At 44.3% G+C, this 21,666-nt stretch overlaps 1 protein-coding gene across 6 annotated transcripts in view; it reads right to left on the bottom strand.

Moving 5' to 3' along the window:
- PALM2AKAP2 (PALM2 and AKAP2 fusion) overlaps window positions 1-21,666 on the bottom strand; it is a 506,958-nt gene that overhangs the window by 244,918 nt on the left and 240,374 nt on the right. For all 6 annotated transcript variants that reach the window (XM_057548010.1, XM_007178230.3, XM_007178232.3 and 3 more), the window contains exon 4: window positions 15,122-15,252. In XM_057548010.1, the coding sequence (XP_057403993.1) occupies window positions 15,122-15,252 (131 nt within the window). The remainder of the gene's footprint in view (window positions 1-15,121; window positions 15,253-21,666) is intronic.

Here is a 21,666-nt window from a genome sequence, read left to right as displayed (position 1 = left end):
ATATATGTGTTAACTCATTTCATTCTCTCAACAATCCTCAAAGTATATACTATGAGTATTTCCATTTTACAGATGAGGAAACTGAGGCACGACATATGAAGTACGCAGTCCAAGGCCATGAGAAGGAGTGAAGTGAAGATTCGAGTTGAGAGAGAATGCCTACTCTTGACCTTAAACCACTCCGCCTTCCACAGAGGATGGCAGGTTGGCCTCAGAGCTCTCTGATAAAAGGTCAAGTGGCAAATATTTAAACCTGTGGAAAATCCACATTCTTTGCTACTAGAATTCTGTGTGTAGCCTGGGATTCACGCCTAAGGAGTGGCAAAAAAGAACTTGGGGTTAATTACTAAATGAAGCAAAAGACGGCTGGAGAAAGTTCCACGTAGGACGTGTGAAAGCCAGTGAGATGACACCATCTAAAGAGGAGCCCAAGGAGCATCTTCATAATGTGCTTTATCAGAGCTGCATCGGACTCCACAAGACACAGGACACACTTGGAACCTAAGTGCCACCGTCTTCGAGATATGAGGATGTCACTTCTGACTCTCCCACAGTAGGACTGTGCCCTGAAGACGGCTTCCTCCCGGCCTGGCTCCATGTATATTGTCAAGGCCATGACAGCGCTGGCCAAAGGAATAGCCACCCAACTGTAGAATCTCTCTTCCCTTCTTTAAAAATAGGAGATGGGCTTCCCTGGTGGTGCAGTGGTTGAGAATCTGCCTGCCAATGCAGGGGACACGAGTTCGAGCCCTGGTCTGGGAAGATCCCACATGCCGCGGAGCAACTGGGCCCGTGCGCCACAATTACTGAGTCTGCGCGTCTGGAGCCTGTGCTCCGCAACAAGAGAGGCCGCGATAGTGAGAGGCCCGCGCACCGCGATGAAGAGTGGCCCCCGCTTGCCGCAACTAGAGAAAGCCCTCGCACAGAAACGAAGACCCAACACAGCCATAAATAAATAAAAATAAATAAATAAAAGAACGTGAATTTCTTAAAAAAAATAAAAATAAATTAAAAAAATAAAAATAAAAATAGGAGACATGTGCATCACTTTGAAATGGTGGAAGCTGTAGTCCTACCTGAAGGCAGGGGCTGAACACACCAGTTGCCAAGGGTCTCTTCCAGCCCCCAGATGACTTTTTTTAACCACAGAGAGAGTCTTACAGATGATTTCCCCGGCCAAGTCATCTCTCTGGGCCTCCTCTTACAGCCTGACCAAAATTTTTAGGATGTCCCCAGGGACAGCAAATCTTATTCTTATTCCTATTTACAGATTCAGCTGGGACGTTAACTAATATTCTCAAGATCACACAGCAAGACATCTGTGTGGCTAATATTAAAAGGTCAGTGTCTTCGAGTCCTGTCCTTTGCTTCACAGAGCAGACCCCAGCAGCAGCACATTACCCGGAATGGAAGGCCTGAGATGCCCCCGAATCCTGTTTATAAAACAGCTGCTCCCAAGAAAACCATATCATCATTCTGGGGCTTTAATCTGGAATTTGTGATTCCTTGTCAGGGGCTGAGATTTTCTTCTGCATTAGCTATAGGCAAGGATGGCAGCTCTAAAAGAGCACTGGGGACCTGGGTTTAGTTGCAGGAAGATCACTGGTTGGCTGGGTCATTCTGAGAGTCCTGGGGTCTGTCCTGGCCTCAGGTGTGGGGAGGTGCTCAGTCTAAAGACTCGGTAAGGTTTTTTCTAGATCTAAAGATAAATTGGTGCAAAGAGATGGCGATGACTGTATTTAAACATTTAGGCAAAAACTATGATCTTGGGGCATATATTCTTCTCTCTGGTGTTTGCTTTGCAGCAGTGTGGTCAAGGACTAGGGTTTATCCCAACCCATCGCAGACACTCAGCTCATGACACATGCAACTTGCCAAGAAATTCAACAACCTGCAAATTGGTCTATTCAGTGAGACAGAAACACTGAGCACCCACTTGGTTGTCATGACAATGCCAGATTGCCATTAAGGTTTCCAAACACCTTTCTGGCAATTCCTGTCCTTATCTTGTCATAGACTGGTAATGACTGGTAATAAACAGTTGCCTGGTCGGAATAGTTTAAATAGTACTGTGTTTAGCCATTTTTCTCTAACAAAGCAAGTCTCCTAAGGACCTGAGCAGGGCATCACTCCAACAACCTAGACAATTTTTAAAAAAATAAGCAACTGGAAAGCACAAGGTTACATTTTTTAAAAAAAAAATAACCTGCTGAGATAACTCTAGCTTCTCACCCTATTCGACTGGGTCTGCCCCACAACTGGTCTGAGTTCTTCTCAAATCTATCATATTGTCCTACTTCTTCTGTTCTTGGAGTTGTTCTCTTTCATCCTCCACTTTAGCTGACAGGTCCTGGGAAGCCTTAGAATTCCTGCTGAGGGCCTCAGGGTAACAGACATGAGCTGATCACAGAGCAGGAGGGAACCAGAGAGGGAGCAGCTGCCCTGGGGACAAAAGCTGCTTCCCGCCCCTGCCAGGCAGCAGTTTTCAGCCCTGTGCTCCCGGCCTCCTTTCTTCCTCTGCCCTGGACGTCCTAGGGGTGAGGGCTGGTGCTTCCAAGTCACCACTGGACTTGTATGTCCAGCTGCAGCTGACTTCTAAACAGTGTGCTAAGCTTAGGGTGGTGGCGTCCCTCTCAGCTGTTTCTCAGAGTGGAGAGGGAGTCTGGTAAAATCAAATAATTCGGGGCTATTTATATACTGTACATGGTCACATCACTCTTTTATTTTTATAATAAAAGCTAAAACCTATTGGGCACCAAGTCCTAGACCGTTCTAAATACTTTCTAAGCATTCTGTATATATTAATTTAATCATTGCCACTACCCAATAGTTTGTTTTCATTATTATTTTATTATCTTTTTTTTGTAGTAGTAGAGGAAAGTGAAGCTAAAGAAACTTGCCTAAGATTACACAGACAGCAAGTGGAGACCCTGGACTTGAACCAGCAAGTGGGATGCTGATACTCTTTGCCGTAATCTCAGCTCTATACCATCTCTAGACATAAATGTTTGTTTTCAACCTCATGACAATCCTACGGATGACCTAAAGCTGATACAGATCAATTAAATTAAAAAATATTTATTGAGAGCAACCTAGTAGGCACCACACAGTATTGTAGGCACTCGCACACATATATATAGTGGGTGTAGTAGGTTGAATGGTGGTCCCCCAAAAGATATGTCCACATCTTAACCGGGAACATGTGAGTATGACCTTATTTTGGAAAAAAAGGGTCTTTGTAGATGTAATGAAAGGATTTTGAGATGTGATCCTCTGGGATTATCTGAATAGGCTTTAAATCCAATGGTAAGTGTCCTTATAAGAGGCAGAAGAGGAGAAGACACAGGGGGATAAGAAGGCCATATGAAGATGGAGGCAGAGAGGAGAGTGATGCAGCCACAAGCCCAGGGATGCCTGGGGCCACGAGAAGCTAGAAGAGGCAAGGAAGGATCCTCCCCTAGAGCCTCTGGAGAAAGCACAGCCCTGCTGACACCTTGATTTTGGACTTCTGGTCTCTAGAAGTGTGAGAGAATACATTTCTGTTGTTTAAAACCCCCTAGTTTTTGGCAATTTGTTACAGTAGCCTCAGGAAACTAAGACAGTGTGTAATCCGTGAAGTCCTCGTGCTCAGGGAACTTCCATCCTAGTCAAGAATGAACATAATGTAATACAGTGTAATGTAATGCAAGGTAAGGTAATGTAAAAAGATAAAATAATTTGCTGAAAATCAACAGCAGATAAAATCAAGAGCTAAAAAACACATTCTCCTCACACATCACACTAGGAAGTCTTGCCTGCACTCCCTAATCTGAGTGTTAAGTACCCCTCCCCTGCATATGTTCCCATAGACTCTTTTTGAACTTCCATGATAGGAGCTTTCCCACCAGCTTATAATTGATGGCTTACTTGTTTGTGTTCTCTAGTGGCCTGTAAAAAGCTTCCTCTTCATCTCCTCTGGCCTTATCTGAGACTATTTAAGAATGGGAGGTAACTAGGGAATACCTTAATGACCGATAGGAAGGAGGCCAGCGGAGACTGAGAAGTGAGCAGGACCAATGCACATGCCTATACAGCTTATTTCTGCCCGAGGACACCTGCCGAAGGAGTAGAGGAGGCTAGAATCCAGCCACTGGTTTTTCCAAATGGTGGCCTCACGTGGAGCTGCGTTTTCTAATTTGCACTAAAGAGCCATGTGGCCCAGCAATGGCCGTGAACGCCACTGGTGTTGAGATGTCCAGTCCTTCCAGGAAGAATCTGGCTCAGGTGGCAACCCTCACGCCACATACCATGGCAGTGCGTAAAATCCTTCCTCCAGGCACCCAGATTGGGGTGACAGTCTGTGCTGGCAGAAGTGTCCCTAACCTTACAGATATTCTCTGTGCACTGGCAATATTCAAACATTATTCACTTTTTTCCTTTGCCTTTTCACATGGGAGGGAAAAACACGAGACTCCGAGATCCCTGGAGTGTGTATTATTCCAACAGAGATTCTGTTTCAAAGGAGATCAAAAGGCTTAGCAGTGGGGGGCCTGGGTGGAGGGAGGCTGCTGTCAGTCAGAAGGGACCACCTGGTCTTGTCACTTCACATGTGGCTTTAGGGCTTCTATTCCTCAATCCTTTTTTGTTTTTTAACTGCATCAAAAAGGATTTTAAGGGACTTCCCTGGCGGTGCAGTGGTTAGGGCTCTGTGCTTCCACTGCAGGGGGCACGGGTTCCATCCCTGGTTGGGGAACTCAGATCCTGCATGCCATGTGGTGCAGTCAAAAAGGAAAAAAAAAAGAATTTTAAGATTCATAAAAATAAAGAGGAACACAACATAATAATCAGTGGAACATTCAAACAAAAACTACATAATAGTAAAGACTAGGCTTCAAATATGCACCAAACAACATAGGCTCTGAGGCAGATCGTATTTTCCAAACAGGTCACAAAAATCTCTCCCGTCCCACATGCTCTTTTGCAATGTGACCCTGCCACTCCCGTCAAGAGGTAAAGATTCTCATTTCCTTCTGTTTGAATCTGGGTTGGCTTTAGTGGCTCAGTTGAAACCAGCAGGACACAGTGGAAGTGATGCTACCAGAGTTCCAAGGCGGGCAGGGACAGAAGAAGTCTTACGGCTTCCACTGGCTCCCTTGGAATGTCTGCTCTCTAGACACTCCCTGTGGGGTGCTCCTTCGCAGAACCCAGCTGCCATGCAGGGAGAAGGCCAGCCCTGTGGAAGGGCCATGTGGAGGTGCCGAGGATATTGGCCCCACCCAGCCCTTGAGTCATCCCAGCTGAGGCTCTAGACATGCCATGAAGGTGATCCCAGCACACAGCCCCTTGAGTCACCCCCAGCCATTTGTGTCTTCCCAGCTGAGGTCCCACATAGTGTGAAGCACAGACAAGCCATTACCACTGTTCTCTGCTCAAATTCCTGACTGAGAATCTGTGAGCACAATAAACCTTAATTCTTCACGTTGCAAGTGTAACTGCACATGTGTGCCAAATGTGCTCAAAAATAGTTTCTCCAAAAAGGGATGGGAATGAGGACGTAGGCAAATCCCTCCTAATAAACATGGCCTAAACCTAACTCATCTATTGCTGCGTACCCTCTTCCTCTCACCTGGCCTGGAATTCCCACTGTTAAGGTTTACACCTTGGGTGAGAGATCTAAAGAACACTTGATGGCAGAAGTTGCTTTTGGGGTAACAGTAAGAAGAGGGGCATTCCTTCAACTGTTTTTGCACGTCTGCTAGGGAACTGGAATCTTAGAACGGGAGAGGGATTGTGAGCTTATCTCCCACTTGCTGCCTTGGAGGGCTCAAGGATTGGACCTGATGGGAGGAGAAACTGGAAAGGCCAGGAGAGGCAGGCCTTGCAGTGACAGGTCTTGAGCAGGTCCCACAGGACTCTTCTCTGGGCCTAAGTAGTGAAAAGAGAGCATACAAAGTGGGGTTGTGCTCAGGAGATCGACTTGGCTGCAGACTGTGGTGACGGAGGTGTCGGGTCAGCCTGCCCGCAAGTCTGCTCCCCATCAAAGCCTGCCTGGGTCCCCATGGCCGCTGGACCTCAGCCATCAGACTTGACTGTAAGGCCCCCATGTTGTAAGATCATAGACTGCCCTTGATGGAAAGGACCCGAGAGACCATCCATTGCCTTCAGAATGCACAATTGGTAAACAGTTGGTGAAGACCATGGAAGAAAATGTCGAAAGGACCCCTGACGCTTTTGATCCATCAAGAATATAGAGGGGTTAGAAGTGACCACATTATAAGCCTTCGGGGCAGAAAAATACTATTTTCAAAGCATTTGTAGAGAGGAAACTTGAGGCATGGCAATCATAGGCCAAAAAGCCTGGGACCAGCTGCCAAGAAAGTTGACTTTGCATAATTCCTTCAATTACGGCAATTGTTCTAAGGGCTGCAAAATGCAAACCTTCCCCAAGTGTGGCTCTTACGTGGTCTCAGTGTATGGATGGAATTCTCCCACTATTTTCATCGTTCCAGGTACTTTAAACCCAATCTACCTAACCAACAATGAGGCAATTATAATGGAGCCTACAAAACCCGAGTAAGGCAAGATGCTTGGGAAACATCGGGCGGTAGGCTCTTCCACTACTGGCAACTGGGAAACGCACGTGCAACGCAGATGTGCTTGAATGCAATTTTAGAGTGCTTCCTCCCTTTTCTGACCCAGCTTCCTAAGCTGACCACAACCCAGAAGCATCCAGATTTCAGTCTATAAAGAGGGACTTTTCTGTGTGGTCCCTAGGGGGCAGGGTAGGGACCAGAGAGCCGGGAAAAACTTCAGAGAACATAACTTTCATCCCAAGGGAGGATTCTTCGTCATAATGAGACTTGCTTCAGTGTGGACTTGGGTGTTACTTTGTGAGGAAGTAAGCTTCCTGTCATTTTTTAGCCTCTGGGGAGAGCCTGTCTACTGCCTCGCACTCCCTGGGTTCATTGCAAATTGGAGTATCAGATAAAAGTTGATCCAGATAACAGCACCTCAGTTATGCATACGCTAAGATTCTACAGTTTTATGAACTGTAGAACTGTCATAAACTCACTGCCTTTGCAAAATTAGCACAGCATTGGATGCCAAAAAAAAAGGCAACCATTTCTTTGTAACACAGAACTGACTTTCATGGCTCAGTGCTTGAGCGAAGACTCCTATTTTCAACTAACTGAAAGACTTTACGTCATTCTGCACCAAGAATCATTAATGTTATCTTCATAAATCTTTCAAGGGTTCTGTATTCCGAAGCTACTTGATGGGGTGATTTTTATCTTAGTATCAACACCCGTAACTCCAGGCTTTAGAGAAGCAGTTCTCAGCGGGGGGCTTTTTAGCCCACAGGAGACATTTAGCCATGCTTGAAGACACTTTTGACGGTCATGACTGGGGGTGGGCGTAGTGCTCCTGGCATCTACTAGGTAAAGGGCAGGGACGCTGTTAAATATCCTGCAAAGCCCAGGACAGTCCCCCACAACAAAGAATTATCTGGCCCCGAATGTCAATAGTGTTACTGTTGGAAACCCTCTCCAGAAGGATAGAGAAAACAATAACAATAGCACTACTCTTACTTCCTGACAGCCTACTGTACTTGGCACTTGCACATGCATGTGATCTCTACACGTTGCAACCACTCCTCACGACGGGCATTGTTATCCCCATTGTTATCCCCAGTGTACGGGTGAGGAAACTCAAGTCCAGAGAGGTTACAGGGCTTGTCCACGATCAAACAACTCATAAATGCAGAACTAGGGCTCAAACCAAGGTCAATCAGACTCTAATGTCCAGGTTCCTAACCAGTGTGCTATGCTGGGGGCCCTTTACATAACCACACACTGTTTCCAGCAGAGATCAGGCTGTAGACAACCAAGAAAGTGTACTCGGGAGCAAAGGGCTTCAGAGAGAAAAGGAAGGGAACCAAACCTAAAATGGAACCTGTACCTCCTGAAAGAACCTGAAGGGGGCAGCCTCCCCAGTCACGATGATCATGCGCAATGGAGCACTTTCAAGGTCGCTGAGGAGGGAGGAGCACGTTTCTTATCCATCCACTTATACCATGAGGGAAACTTTGGTGTGCTCTCACTGAATATCACAAGTCTCAGAGATTTTTAGCTTAAAATAACCACTTTTGTTGAGATTTTTAAGAATGTGCTTTGGAGTTAGGCAGAGCTGAGTTCAAATACTGACTCTTTCACTTCTTAAAGGGGTCGATCTGGGCAGCAAGTTACTTTATCTCCTAAGCCTCAATTCTCCCAGCTGTATAATGGGTATCATCATCATCACAACTACTTTGTGGGAATGTTCTGGGGATGAAATGAGAATATTAATGAATTCATGGAGGCCCCAAAGCTAAGTCAGTACCCAGAACAGAGTAAGAGACCAATGAATATTAGACAATATAGTGCTACCATTATATCACCATATGGTTTACACTATATAAAGATTTATTTTGTGAAAGAAAAAGAATGGGAATTTGGCAGGACTAGCTTGCCAAATATGGCCAGGAGTGCACAGATGTGGAGAGCCAATGTGGCATGCTCTGTGCCCTGCCAAGAAACAACAGCGCATCACAGACTTAAAAACAGCAAGCAGAAAAAACACACTGAAACCCAAGCAAGTGTCCTTTGTGATTCCAATGAACATTTCTGTGGTTGCCTTTTCTAGAACAGCTATTTGTGGGTCACTGTCATCTTCTTGGTTGCCAAAATCCCATAATATAACACACACATGCTTACGCCTGATGTTGCCAGTCTTCTGCTTTGAGTGTCTTAAGAATGTGGAAAATTAAGTGAATTCTGGTGTCCATCAGAGACCAACAGAGGCACTCAAAGAATCTTGAATCAGAAGCAGAATTGAACCAGACCACTTGCATCTTGAATTTTCTTTCTAAAAAGTTGCATGGGGGCTTCCCTGGTGGCGCAGTGGTTGAGAATCTGCCTGCCAATGCAGGGGACACGGGTTCGAGCCCTGGTCTGGGAGGATCCCACATGCCGCAGAGCAACTAGGCCCGTGCGCCACAACTACTGAGCCTGCGCGTCTGGAGCCTGTGCTCCGCAACAAGAGAGGCCGCGATAGTGAGAGGCCCGCGCACCGTGATGAAGAGTGGCCCCCGCTTGCCACAACTAGAGAAAGCCCTCGCACAGAAACCAAGACCCAACACAGCCATAAATAAATAAATAAATAAAAAGTTGCATGGCCCTCTCTGGGTTAGCAACTGAGGCTTCAATATTTTATTCAATGAATATTTCGATGTGACATACTTTAGAATTGACAGCTGTTCAGATGAATTAGTCACCTCTGGGATGAGTCAGTTACACACGGAGCTTTTATTTCCTGAGAACTTAACCTCTTTCCCCAATTCTGGCCTCTCTCCAAAACTACTTCCTTCCACAATAGTGATATTTCTCTTCATAGATCTCTTTGTTCAGAAGAGGGATCTCTAGCCAACCTCCCAAATTAGAGGATCTCAGAATACCACATCTGGAAGACCCTGAGAGACCTCTCACTGAAGAGATGAGGAAACTGAGACCAGAGAGGATGAGAGATTTGCCCAAAGTCACACAGCAAATTAGCAGCAGAGCTAGAATCAGCACCCTGGCTTTGCGACAGTTTGTTCCCTTTTCATTTACCACTTCATGAGGTTTCTCATCTTCTTTGTAGTAATTCCAAGGTGGGGGGGACAAATCTTCCTCATATTTCTCACTAATCAAAGAAAGTTAAGAATACTATATTTCAAACACTTAAATAAAACCTGGTTAAATAAGAAAGAGAATCTTAGGTGAGAAAACCACAAGGCAAGTGACAAGACTTGTTGATTGGAGCAGATGTGAAATAGATACAGCTAGTGTGAATCTAACTGCCTAAAATCTCCAAAAGCATCAATGGGAAACCCACTTGTGGCCCCCAGGGATGCATCACATCCAGTGATGGCATGGACAATGGTGGATGACGGGCCCAAGCCAGAAACAATCCTTTGGGCTTTCTCAATATAGCACTCCAATGGGAAATAAAGCAGACAGATGTGCTATCCAAGTTTTTTAAAAAAGAAAAAAAAAAGAAATCTGTGTACAGATTTTGCTTTCAACAATTCCAACTTTTTTTCTTTTTTTTTAGCCTATTTTGCTCCTGGTTTCTAGTGAGCCAAGAATATAATCAACAGATGGGGCCATCCTGAAATTGCCCTGTGAAAAGTTGTGCAAAAGAATTTGACAATTGATATATCATTTGTCATCATTGAAGTCACCATTTCAAGGCTATCGTGCTCTTAATTTCAGCCAGAAACCTTTGAAAAATGGTAGCATTTTCTGGCCTTTGGGAAAGCAGCCATCTTTCTTGACAGGTATCAATTTTAGTTTGGTAAACCAAGGCTGCTTCCAATCAAGTTCAAATGAAAAGCTTGGTTCCATGGTGGGACCTATGGTAGAGAGACTTCAGCCCAATGCCAGAGAGACAGCTTTATTCCCACCTACAGGAGTCCCAAAGCAGGGTTCAAATTTCCTTGAGTCAAAGTACTAAGGCTTTGAATCAGTCTGAAATCAAGGGTCAGGGTTGTCCTTCTTTATCTGTTTGGGTGAAATCAATTTTCTTCCAAACACTATTTACTTCTCACTTGCCTTGAGGGTTTACAGGTATTATAATGGGATTTCACTTATGATCTACGCTTTTTTCCATTTATAGCAATTGTTCTTGAACCTGACCATGCAAAAGAATTACCTGGAGCACTGTTTGAAAAACATAAATTACAGGGCTCCTCACCTCGGTCACTGAATCCAAATTTCCTGGAATGAGGCCTGGGAATTCATATTTTTATTCCCAAGTAATTCTAATGCCCAGATTTAATAGTCTAGTTACATTTTTCCCTCCCTCCCTCCCTCCCTCCCTTCCTTCCTTCCTTCCTTCCCTCCTTCCTTTCTTCCTTCTTTCCCTTCTTCCTCCCCTCCTCCTTGTGGGCTGCCCTAAAAACCTAAGCACCACATATAATAGTTTTAATATAATAGTTTTAAAAGACAGACAACATTCTCAGTTCCAAATCACCGCCAATTTACAAATAACATTTTGGAAGAAAACATGTCTTTAAACCTGGAACTTCTTCTATGGCTACTGGCACTGTAAAGAATTTTGGAATCAGAATTAGAAAGGTGGTTATGTTCTTTCTTCTTGAAGATATCTAGGGAAACAGACATACGTCTAAGCGCAAATTCTCATGCTTTATTTTAAGTCTTTATCATATTCAGAATGGCCAACACATAAAGAATTCAGATGTGGCCTAAATCCTACATACACTTGAAGTTCTGAGTTAGGTTGCTATCATTATCTTCTCTTTTTCTAAACTAACTGACCCTGATTTCCCTTAATCTTTCCTTGCAGGCATTCTCCCTGCTCTTGGATTGCTATTCTCTACTGCTCCATCAGGTTCTTCAAGCTACTCCTGATTCACCAAAGGGAATAATATACCTTCAGGGCCTAAATGAACTAATATATTTTAGTACATTTATACTATATACTAATATAGTTTGAAAAGAGTTCATATGTCTCTTCAGGAAAATCTAATTTGTTGCTGGGGAGGACTTAGACAAGTGGACCCAAATCTTAAGATCTACAAATTAATGTTCCCATTCAAACAAAGAAATTTTCCTTTAGAATTCCTTAATTTAGTGGTTCTGCTGCATTTGACCTGCAGACAGTTTCCAGGAGTCCTGTTACATAAAGATCAGATCTTATTTCAAAGCCACTCATATTTTCCTTTATTCTTTTCTTCCTTTTCCTCTGAATTCTTGAGTTGTTTCAGTTCATCCTCTTTCTCATTCATTGGGCTATTCTGTACTTTCCCTCCTGCTGGTCAGTTTTCCCTAATGCTTGCAGTTTTTAATTGAACAATCATGCTTCTGGAAGACTGAAGGATTAGTACCCATTTTCACCCTTTCCTGTATCTGTACCCTTTGCCCCATAACTCTGAGTTCCTTTCTCTAAAGGTTGACTGTCTACCTCTTCCCCTGGGTTTTGGGATTAGCCATTGACTTGCTTTGGCTAATGGCTCACGGCAGTTCTGAGCCTACGCCTTGTGCCTGTTCGGCCCCCTTGCACCTCTGCCATTGCCATAAAAGGAAATCGTCACGATTAGTTCATTAGTGCAGGAAAAATAAGAGCAGGCGCCTCCAACCTACAGCTTCGAGTCTCTTAGCCGAGCTCGGCCAAAATTAGCAGAGTCAGGCCAGCCAATCCCCAAAGACCTTGTAAGACTGGAGGATGCTTAGGTTTACAATGAACCTTTAAAGCAGTTCAAGTGACTAAGTGTGTGAGAGAGAACCAATGCTTGACCTCAGGAAAGTGTCTTGGGTGACTGAGTATCCTTTAAGGAAGGAGCGGGGAGAGCTCCTTTCTTCCCTTGGGACTGGAGCTTAAAGATGCTAAATACTGTAGAAGAGAAGTTGCGAGTAAGATGAAGGGAAGCAGAAACTGACATCTAAGGTAGGAAGAAACTCCTCCCTCAAGAGGCCCTAAGGAGGAAATGATGCCCATTGGCAGCCCTGCTCCTACAGAAAAGCAGCTCCAGGGAACACAGCTCATTCTCCAACAAATGGCCAATGCCCATTTGGCCGATGTCCAGCAAAGCCGTGGTTATGGCAGAAGGAAATGACTCCTGAATCCAGGCCTAAGCATCCCACCCCCACCCCTTTAGGCTGTTATGATTTCTTTCCTTCTGGCTTGGGAATCTCTCTCTTAAATGGCCTCCAAGAGATTGCCTGCATGCACTGAATGAGCTCTTTCTTCTGTTGACTCAAAGGATAAAAAGAGATTCTCTTTATTTTTCGGAGTATGGTCATGTCCACCTGAACCACAAACCAGCTCCTAACTGATTAATTTAGCCAAAACTGAGTCTTGATTTAAGACTCCTCTCCCACGTGTAATGGCTCATCACAGGTGAGAGTTACCACCTATGGGGCTAGAACAACAATATATTTGTATTCAAGCCAAAGTGAAACTGCCAATGTGGTTGAAGACCACGTTTTCTGATGCCATTTAAGAAAACCAGAAAAGGTCATAGAACTGGTTTTATCCTACTTTCCAAATCCTGTCTGCCTTCCATCTGTAATAATACCTACCACATGAAATGAACGCACATGTCAGGCTCAGTGAGAAAAGATATCCAGGTTTTAAAAAAACAATTTTAAATCAAATTTTCTGCCCATCCAGGCGTATACTGTCTCCCTCCATACCAGAGGGGGCCTGCAATTCTCATCCCTGTTTCTTCATCCTGCCTAGAACTCCTCAGCAGTATAATGCTGCCCCATGTGAACCTGAATCATGGTTCCTGCTGTGAATAGACAGTGCCCAGGCCACTTGGGTCCTAGAATTTTGCCAACTTGGACTGGAGAGTAATTCCCCAGCCTCCGTCTGCCAGGCAGGGGTCCCAGCCCCAATCCTTTCATTCAACAAACAGCTATGGAGCATGTGCTTGGTGCCAGGCCCATGTGCAGTGTAGTGTAGTAAGAAAGAGATAGGAAATGGACTGGAACTTTTAACAAGAGTAAAGGTAAAGAGATGCTACACGGTATCAACTGTCTCTGCAGCTGAAAGCGCCATGGACTTGGCACTTTGAGACTTAGAAACAAACCTCCTATAAAACCATGTCTCAGAGCTGCCTTTTCCTCTCCAATGGACTGTCAATATTTCCCATGATCCTTGGCTCCCTCATCTTGTCTAAGATGCAGCAAGCCGAGCCACTTCTGAGGAGAGGGAATCCCCAAGGCTCAGGACTCTGAGCTACTTCATTCCACCCCCTCCCCTTTCTATCTTCTGGGCGTCTAACATGAAGTCCCTTCTCTTCCTGGGGTTCTGGAGGTACTCGTCCTCACAAGCTTGATGTCAGTATTTACAGGATTAAAATTTCTTCTTCTAATGGTATATATATACATATATATATGTATATATATACACATACACACACTAACATATAATTTAGACTTTCCAATGTTATATATATGTATATATATTATTTAGCCTTTCTCCTTTGTATTTTAAGTGTGTGTGTGTACGTGTATGTGTGTGTATGTATATGTACACGTACACACACACACACACATCCCATATAAACTTTTTCTTAGCCAGTTTCCCCCACAAGCAAAGCCTGGGCAAGCTGCTCTGAGAACTCTGTAAGGCGCATAAGGGCTCAAGCAAAATAGGGACACAGGCCTTTGGGGCTTACAGTCGGTTTGCTTTTCCCTTTGGTGATGCTATTGGGGTCCCCTAGGTACCCTCACCAGGTTCATTCACTCTTGGGTACAAATGACTGGTAGCAAGTTAGTTATTACTCTTTGTATTTTAAAAGAGCTCAAAACCTCAGGAGAAAGAGATGACCCTCTCCAAGGTGAGATTTCCAGCCGAATTTGGTGGGATAAGGTGGCGGGGGAGACTTCGTTCTAAGGCATCTCCACACACCATCTTCCCCCACCATCTCACACCTCTGGCTGGGTGTCCTGGGACCTGGCATGGCTACAGTTCCCAAGTGGAAACCTACATTTATTTTGCTTCTGTCTGAGCCTGGCCAGCCACTGGCCATAGAAAGGTCACTTATCTCCCAGACTGAAATGTTCAGAACCTGGTTGAGGACCATAAAGGAAGCAACTCACCCTCTGAGCATTGAAACTCGACAATACAAAGTTAATTTTTAGAGCCCAGGCACACAGCTCACAGGAGTGCCCTCAGTTTCAATTCCAAGACCCTTGGCTACAGTTTTCCCATTTCAAATTGATCAAATGTAGCAAATTTGACAACAGACCCACTAATAGCTAACAGCCTGAGCTCAGGAAGGAAAAAGACAAAGCTGACAGAAGAACTCAAAAAGGGGACCTTTAGTGAAGGGGCAAGCTTTTTACCACACCTAGTTGGTCCATGAAGACATCACTGTACTGTGTGACAGCCCAATACAATACTTAGTACTCAGAGTCAAAATTCTAGGTTATATGGAAAAGTTTCAGTGGCAACAACGTACCTATTCTGTTTAGGAAGATAATTCTAAAGCCCTGGGAAAAGGTGACGGCATTGAGAAACGCCCCCTAGAGGAGAGCGGTGGTTACTGCACTGTAAAGCCACAGCTTGGGGGCCTGAGCTGGAAACCACCTACCTCTGAATGTTACCTTCAAGTTGTTTGACTCTTAACTCATCCTCCTCAGACTGCCGCCGCCTGGCTTCCTCCTCTTCCGCAGTTCCAGCAGGTACACCCTGCAGCAGCCATTTTTCGCGAAGCACTTTGGACTGTGGGAATGAGCGAAGAGAACAGACTAGATGATACCTTTCAGTCCACACCCCCCTCTCCCTCCGCGGTGTCTCCATCTTAGCTCCGCCCCTCATCAGTGTCCGCCTGAATCGCTTCTCACTACTTGGCCCCCTACTTGCCTCTCTCGCCTAAGGCCCAGAGAGCCGCCAAAAGGATTGGTTTCCACTTTTCTATTATTAAAAAATCTGAAAACATACAGAAAAACAGAGGAAACTATATGATGCTTGCCTGTGTAATCTCATCTGGATTTCACAACTATAAACATTTTGCCGTATTTTCCCATATATTCTTTCCACCAAAGCATTTTAAAGTAAATAACAAACATCATGACGTGGCACCCATAAATATTTTAATACGAGTCTCTAAAAAATAAGGACATTTTTCTATGCAACTACAGGTCCGTTATAACATTTCCTAAGATCACTGTAATATCCAGTCCATCTTAACATGCGCTTTTTATAAGATTAATCTATGTCACGCCTCTTCTTAAAAACTCATTTTTAATGACTCCCAACCATCCTCAGCAGTTGTCTCTTAATGGTACTAAAATTATGCACCCCACCTGTGTCGGTGTCCCAATATAATCGTGGAGTAAAATGAAAAGTTTTCGTGTTTTGGGTCAGTGGTTAGGAGGGAGTGATTGATTAGTGCTTTGAGAAGGGAAATGAAAACAGCTCAAGAGAAAGGCATGTTGAAACTCCCTAAAATGAAGAGCAAAGCATGTAAGGCATAGGAGAGGATTTTTGATTTGGGTTCCCTAGATGGCATTTGGTGGTCACTGGATGTTTGCCAGAGGCTGGACATCATGGCAGAGCATCCCTGTGGGCAGGTCGGTGGTCATGGGAATGGACCACTGTGAGGATGCATCACCAATTCTGCCAGAAGAAGGGCATGCGACAAGTTCTTCCCAGCAAGGACAGGAATAATGGCCTTGAAGCCGGTCAACATAGACTAAGTGCTAGGTTCTCTGGCTCCCTGGCACCCCCTCTATCTGAATCTCGTTTGATCTCATTCGTTAGGGTGAGGAAGTGAAAGAAAGGGAGCTCTCATGACGACTCAGAGCCAGGTCATGCATGGCTTGGAACCAATTAAATATGATTTACGGAAGTAAGAGAATGGACTATGTCTCTAACATTGTGGACACACAATTCAGACTACTAGTTTCCTTTCGATAGCTCTTACAAGCAAAAGATACACAAGTCCACAGATTCTCATTTTACATGGGATTAAGGGCTATTTATTATGAACCTATAAAATGAGTCACTAAAAATTACTAACATTTAGTAATAGTAAATTAGAATTCATTAATGGTTCTGATCTGCCATTCTACTGAGAAGTCAGGCAACCATTCAGCACCATGGAGCAAGATGTACAGGAGCTGGATGTACAGGAGAAAGTTGTGGTGGCTAGAATTCCTGCACTTCTGGTTGGACCTTTTGTTAGCAACGCATCATCAGGGTGGTATCCAGGTGGCCATAGTTTTCACTGGTGTTATTCTTCCTTTTGAATTGCAAGTCGTTGGTGGAGATTTGTTTGGTCACTCTTAGAGTGCATAGAGAGGCATATTTATAGCTCTTGAGCTGCAGCTTTGCATTCATTAAAGACACCAGTTTGTTCACATGTGATTCCTAACTGTACGGCTAAAGTGATTGCAGACAGGAACCACCCTCTCACCCCAATGTGCTTAAACAGTTACACATCATTGCTAACATGTTGCCAGTAAACACGTTATAAATAGTTTGCAACTACTACTCAGGAAAGTGTAAAAAAATACTTAAAAATTTATAGGGCATTGTTTAATAATATAAAATCATGTGTGAAAGCTCATGGTGCAATTTGTGTATGTTCGTGGCTCTCCTGTGGGCTGAATTGTGTCCCCGCCCCCAAATTCATAGGTTGAAGTCTTAAGCCCCACTACTGCAGAATGTGACTATTTTGGAAATAGGGTTTTTAAAGAGGAAATTAATGTTAAATGAGGTCATTGGGATGGGCTCTAATCCAATATGACTGGTGTGCTTATAAAAAGAGGAGATTAGGACACAGACAAGCACAGAAAGATCGTGTAAAGACACCTGAGGAAGACAGCCATCAACAAGCCAAGGAGAGGGCATTAGAAGAAACTAACCCTGCTGACACCTTGATCTTGTACTTCTAGCCTCTAGAATTGTGGGAAAATACATTTCTGTTGTTTAGGACACCCAGTCTGTGGAATTTGTTATGGCAGCCCTAGCAAACTTCTACATTTTCCGAAGCTTTATTACAGAGATTCCCCCCACCCCTCACTGGAAAGTGGGAACGGGTGGGGTAAATTAGTTTCTCTTCCTAAGTGGGCTACAGAAGGAAAAAACAAACAAACAAACAAAACCCTCAGAACCACCATTCTCCACTCAAGCCACTCAAAATTCTCCAGGGAGATCACACTCGCATATGGCAAGAGACCAGGTTGAACAATGGTTAACAGTCTGGATTCTGGAGCCAGTCTGCCCTTTACTAGCTGTGTGACCTAGGACAGGCCCTTAGCCTCACTGAGCCTCAGTTTCCTCATCCGTAAAATGGACACAACAACTGTGCTCATCTCGAGGTGTGTTATGAGGATTTAAATGAGCTCATTTATTAAAAGTGCTGGGTCTACACTTAGTACTATAGGAATGTTTATTCGTGTCGTTCGTCCTGTTCCCTTGGTCTCTCCTCTTTTCACCTGAGAAAGAGCAGGTAAAATGCCACCTGAGAAGCCTTCCTCCACTTCTGCTGGCAGGATTAGTGTCTCCTATAGTGGAGAACATATTCTAGAGCATTCTTTATTTTTTAAATTTTATTTATTTATTTATTTGGCTGCACCACACGGCTTGTGGGATCTTAGTTTCCCGACCAGGGATTGAACCCGGGCCACAGCAGTGAAAACGCCAAGTCCTAACCACCGGACCACCAGGGAACTCCTAGAGCATTCTTTAGATTGCCCTCAAATTATTTCTTTTTATATCTGTCCCCCCTGTAGACTCCCAGCTCCTCAGTGGCTAAGGCCATTCCTTCTTCACCTTTGCATCTCATTGTCTCACCTGGCTCAGTTCCAGCCAATGAATGAGTGAATGGGTGAACTGGAAAATTCTCGATTTTCTTTCACTCTGATTACTTGGGAGGAAGGGGTCACCCTTTCAGAGAGCTTCCTGTGCTAAAATGTTTGACATTAACCTAGTTCCACCCGTGGAAGGTAAAAACCTCAGGATTTTGGAAGACTGATATGCTGGCAACCTCAGACTTGGTGTGTGGACCCTTCTGGAAAGGCAGCCATGGAGAGTCCCAGCTTTCTGTGCCCCAGCAGGAGATGCTCTACAAGCCAGGGCTTCTTGAAATGCGAGGAAGTGGCTGATTTGGGGAATGTTCTGTCTGCTCTTCTTCACCCAGTGCCTCCTGCCACCAAGGGAAGGGTTGAATTACCCCACCCCACCCCATTTTCTGGCTGATTTAGCCCCAGCCATTGGTCAGTACCTCTGACAAAAGCAACCTGGTGACCATGAACACCAAAAGCATATGTGCCCCCAGATCTGTCTCTTCGCTGGATACAGCAATGACATCACCAAAACATCCCCAACAGCTGGAGCTAGGAAGAGAGGATCTAACAGAACAAGACAGTGGGCCTGGTCTCGGGGAAGTCTGTTTCACAAAGGTGTTTTGACATTACAAAAACAAAAAAGCTTAGTTGAGTTTTCACTTGGCCCCAAAGTAATTGCTGTCAGGGAAAACCACCAATTCAAATCCATTTGCCTCCAGAGGCTTCCTTAACCTACTCCAGGATCCCCTCGTCTTGTACCATAGAGCTGACTGTGTTAGGGCCTCGGATGTAAGGCACCTGTGCGTACTGATCACGCACGTCCGCCAAAAGCACCACCTTCCCTGTATCGCTCTGGCTCTCATTGGCCGCCTGAGTGTTTCAGAATTTAGTGACAAGCAGAGCTCAGCAGAAGTGAAAACTAAAACTAAAAAGTTTTCTTTTCTTATGCCCTTATTGTCCAAGTAACACACATCAAAAAAAAAAAAAAAAGTCTATCAAAGCGTGCAGGTACTAAGAACTGTCAACTGTCAACTGTCGCATTTGTCAAGTGGAGGCAACAGTGAAGAGTCAAGACAAAGAAGCAGCAGACGGGGAGCTGGCAGCTGACACACGGAGTCTTGATAGGGCTCCTGAAAGGCCGATGGAGAGACCTCCTGAAGTAAATCTGATTCTTGCTCTGTGGGCCGGTCCAGCCTCGGAAAACAAAACTAGAACAGAGCCTCTCAAACTTACAGTCTGTATGAGCATTCCCAGGAGGGCTTGCTATAACACAGATTCCAGGGCCCTGCCCCCAGAGATGTTGACTCTGTGAATCGGGGATAAGGCCTGGGAGTCTGAATTTTAACAAGCTCCCAGGTGATGCTGTCACTGATGTCACCAGACCGAGGACCACAGTCTGAGTAGCACTGCATGAGGACTATCCAAATGCCTGAGGAATGCAATAAGCTTTCCCGCTGGCTAGCCAAAAGGAAATACTCATCCTCTTGCAAACCTGTCTCTCCTCCTGCATCCCCCAACTCAGGAACAGCCGGGTCCCCATCCATCCCCTACATGCCAGGCACTCTGCCAGGTCTGAAGACACCTCTCGGGAAGACAGGCAAGTCCCCACTCTCACCAAGTCTTCATTCCAATAAACATGGATGCAAGATAATTTCAGACTATGATACATGCATGGCAGGAGGTAGGCAGGATGATGTGACAAACAGGGACCGAGGGAGGACACTTTAGGTGGGAAAGATCTGAGTACTTAAACGTTTGAGCTGAGATCTGAGATGCAAGGAAGGGCATTCGAGGTGGAGGGATGACAAATGTCATAGCTGGGAAGTGGGACAGAGTTTGGTGACCTTCAAGATTGTCTAATCAAACCTTTTTAATCTACAGATAAGGTAACTAAGCTAAAGCAACTTTTCAAGGTGATCCAGCTAAGCAGTGAGGAGTGGCCGGTGTGAGTGGGGGACAGTGGAAAGTGGGAGATGAATCAGTAAGTCTTGAAATCTTTTTCTGCTCAGTTGTCATTTTTATAAAGTCATTATCTAGCTATCTTTTTTACCTTATAGTTCTGGCTTTGCTGTAAAAATTAGCCAAGACTTTCTCATTCTAAGACTTATTTACCTGTGATTTCTTCTTATATTGTTGTGATTTTACTTTTTACTCCAAATCATTCATCCACCTGTAATCGGGCTAAAGCTGACATTGGCTGCATTAGTGGGTGATGTTGGGAATCTGGCTAAATTCCATCTCCTAATAAAAAATGGCTTAAACATAGGGTGGCACAATGGTTGTGTTGTGTTCTCATGCACTTGTGTCCCCTTCTCTATTCTCCTTCCCCACCCCCATAACATCCCTTCCTCCCCATTGACTCCCAATAAGATCTTGGTTTGGTTTTGTGGTTTTGTTACATGATTCAAGCCACACAAAAGCCTATCCAAGACTTCCGATAGAAGAAACCAAGTTTTAACTTCCACTCAAGCTCTGTTTACGGGGCCGGGGGGAGATGTGATGGGGAAAAGGATGAGACATAAAGTTCCTTTACATCGTGTACCCTGCCTGCCTGGTCAATATTTTCAAATTTGAACTTGGCCTTTTGCACAGACTAACAACCAAGAAAAGTCTAAAATTAGTTTCAACGGTTCACAATAGTGAGAAACACTGTAATGTCTTTGCAAGCAAGGCTCCTGATACCTTCGGGCTATTCAGCAAAATGACCTTGGTGGGTTGACAATAAATATCTCGCAGGGTCACAATTCATTCTTTGATTTTTTTTCTTTTTTCCATTCAGTCTTCTGGAGAGAAAAGGCTGTGGTTTTTAAAATATAATGACAATTTTCATGGCTTGGATTAGAAAAAAACTCTAGTCAGGGTTCCTGCTCATGAATAAATAATTCAAAGACAGCTTACGTACTGAAGATGTGGTTATTAGCAATTGGATTCTGACCATGCTGACTGTTATACAAACCTTTATAAATGTGACAGTCCCAAAGGGATTCATGTGGCAATACGTACTGAGTGCCTTTTCTTGCTGGGACCTTGAAATGACCAATGAAAGAGACAGATCTCTGGCAATTCAACCAAGGGGCAAAAGGGAATATTAAATTCAGTCTGTCTGGTATAATCCAATAGTTGATTTATTGTTTTAAACTCACATGATCACAAGTCACATAATAAAAACAATAAAAATAAGTAATTGTTTCCATGGAATTAAAAGCCAAGACAATTTTTCAGAAGAAGAATAATGATGGCTCTTGCTTTATGAAATATTATAATATATTAAAAGGCTAGAGGGATTAAAGAGAATGGAGTTGGCCCAGGAATGGCAGATTAATGGAATAAAAAGAACCCACAA

The sequence above is a fragment of the Balaenoptera acutorostrata genome, chromosome 6 (assembly GCF_949987535.1).
Source record: "Balaenoptera acutorostrata chromosome 6, mBalAcu1.1, whole genome shotgun sequence".
NCBI classification, from domain to species: Eukaryota; Metazoa; Chordata; class Mammalia; order Artiodactyla; family Balaenopteridae; genus Balaenoptera; species Balaenoptera acutorostrata.
Note: the sequence above shows the minus strand (reverse complement) of the source record. Positions and strands in the feature narration are given on the sequence as shown.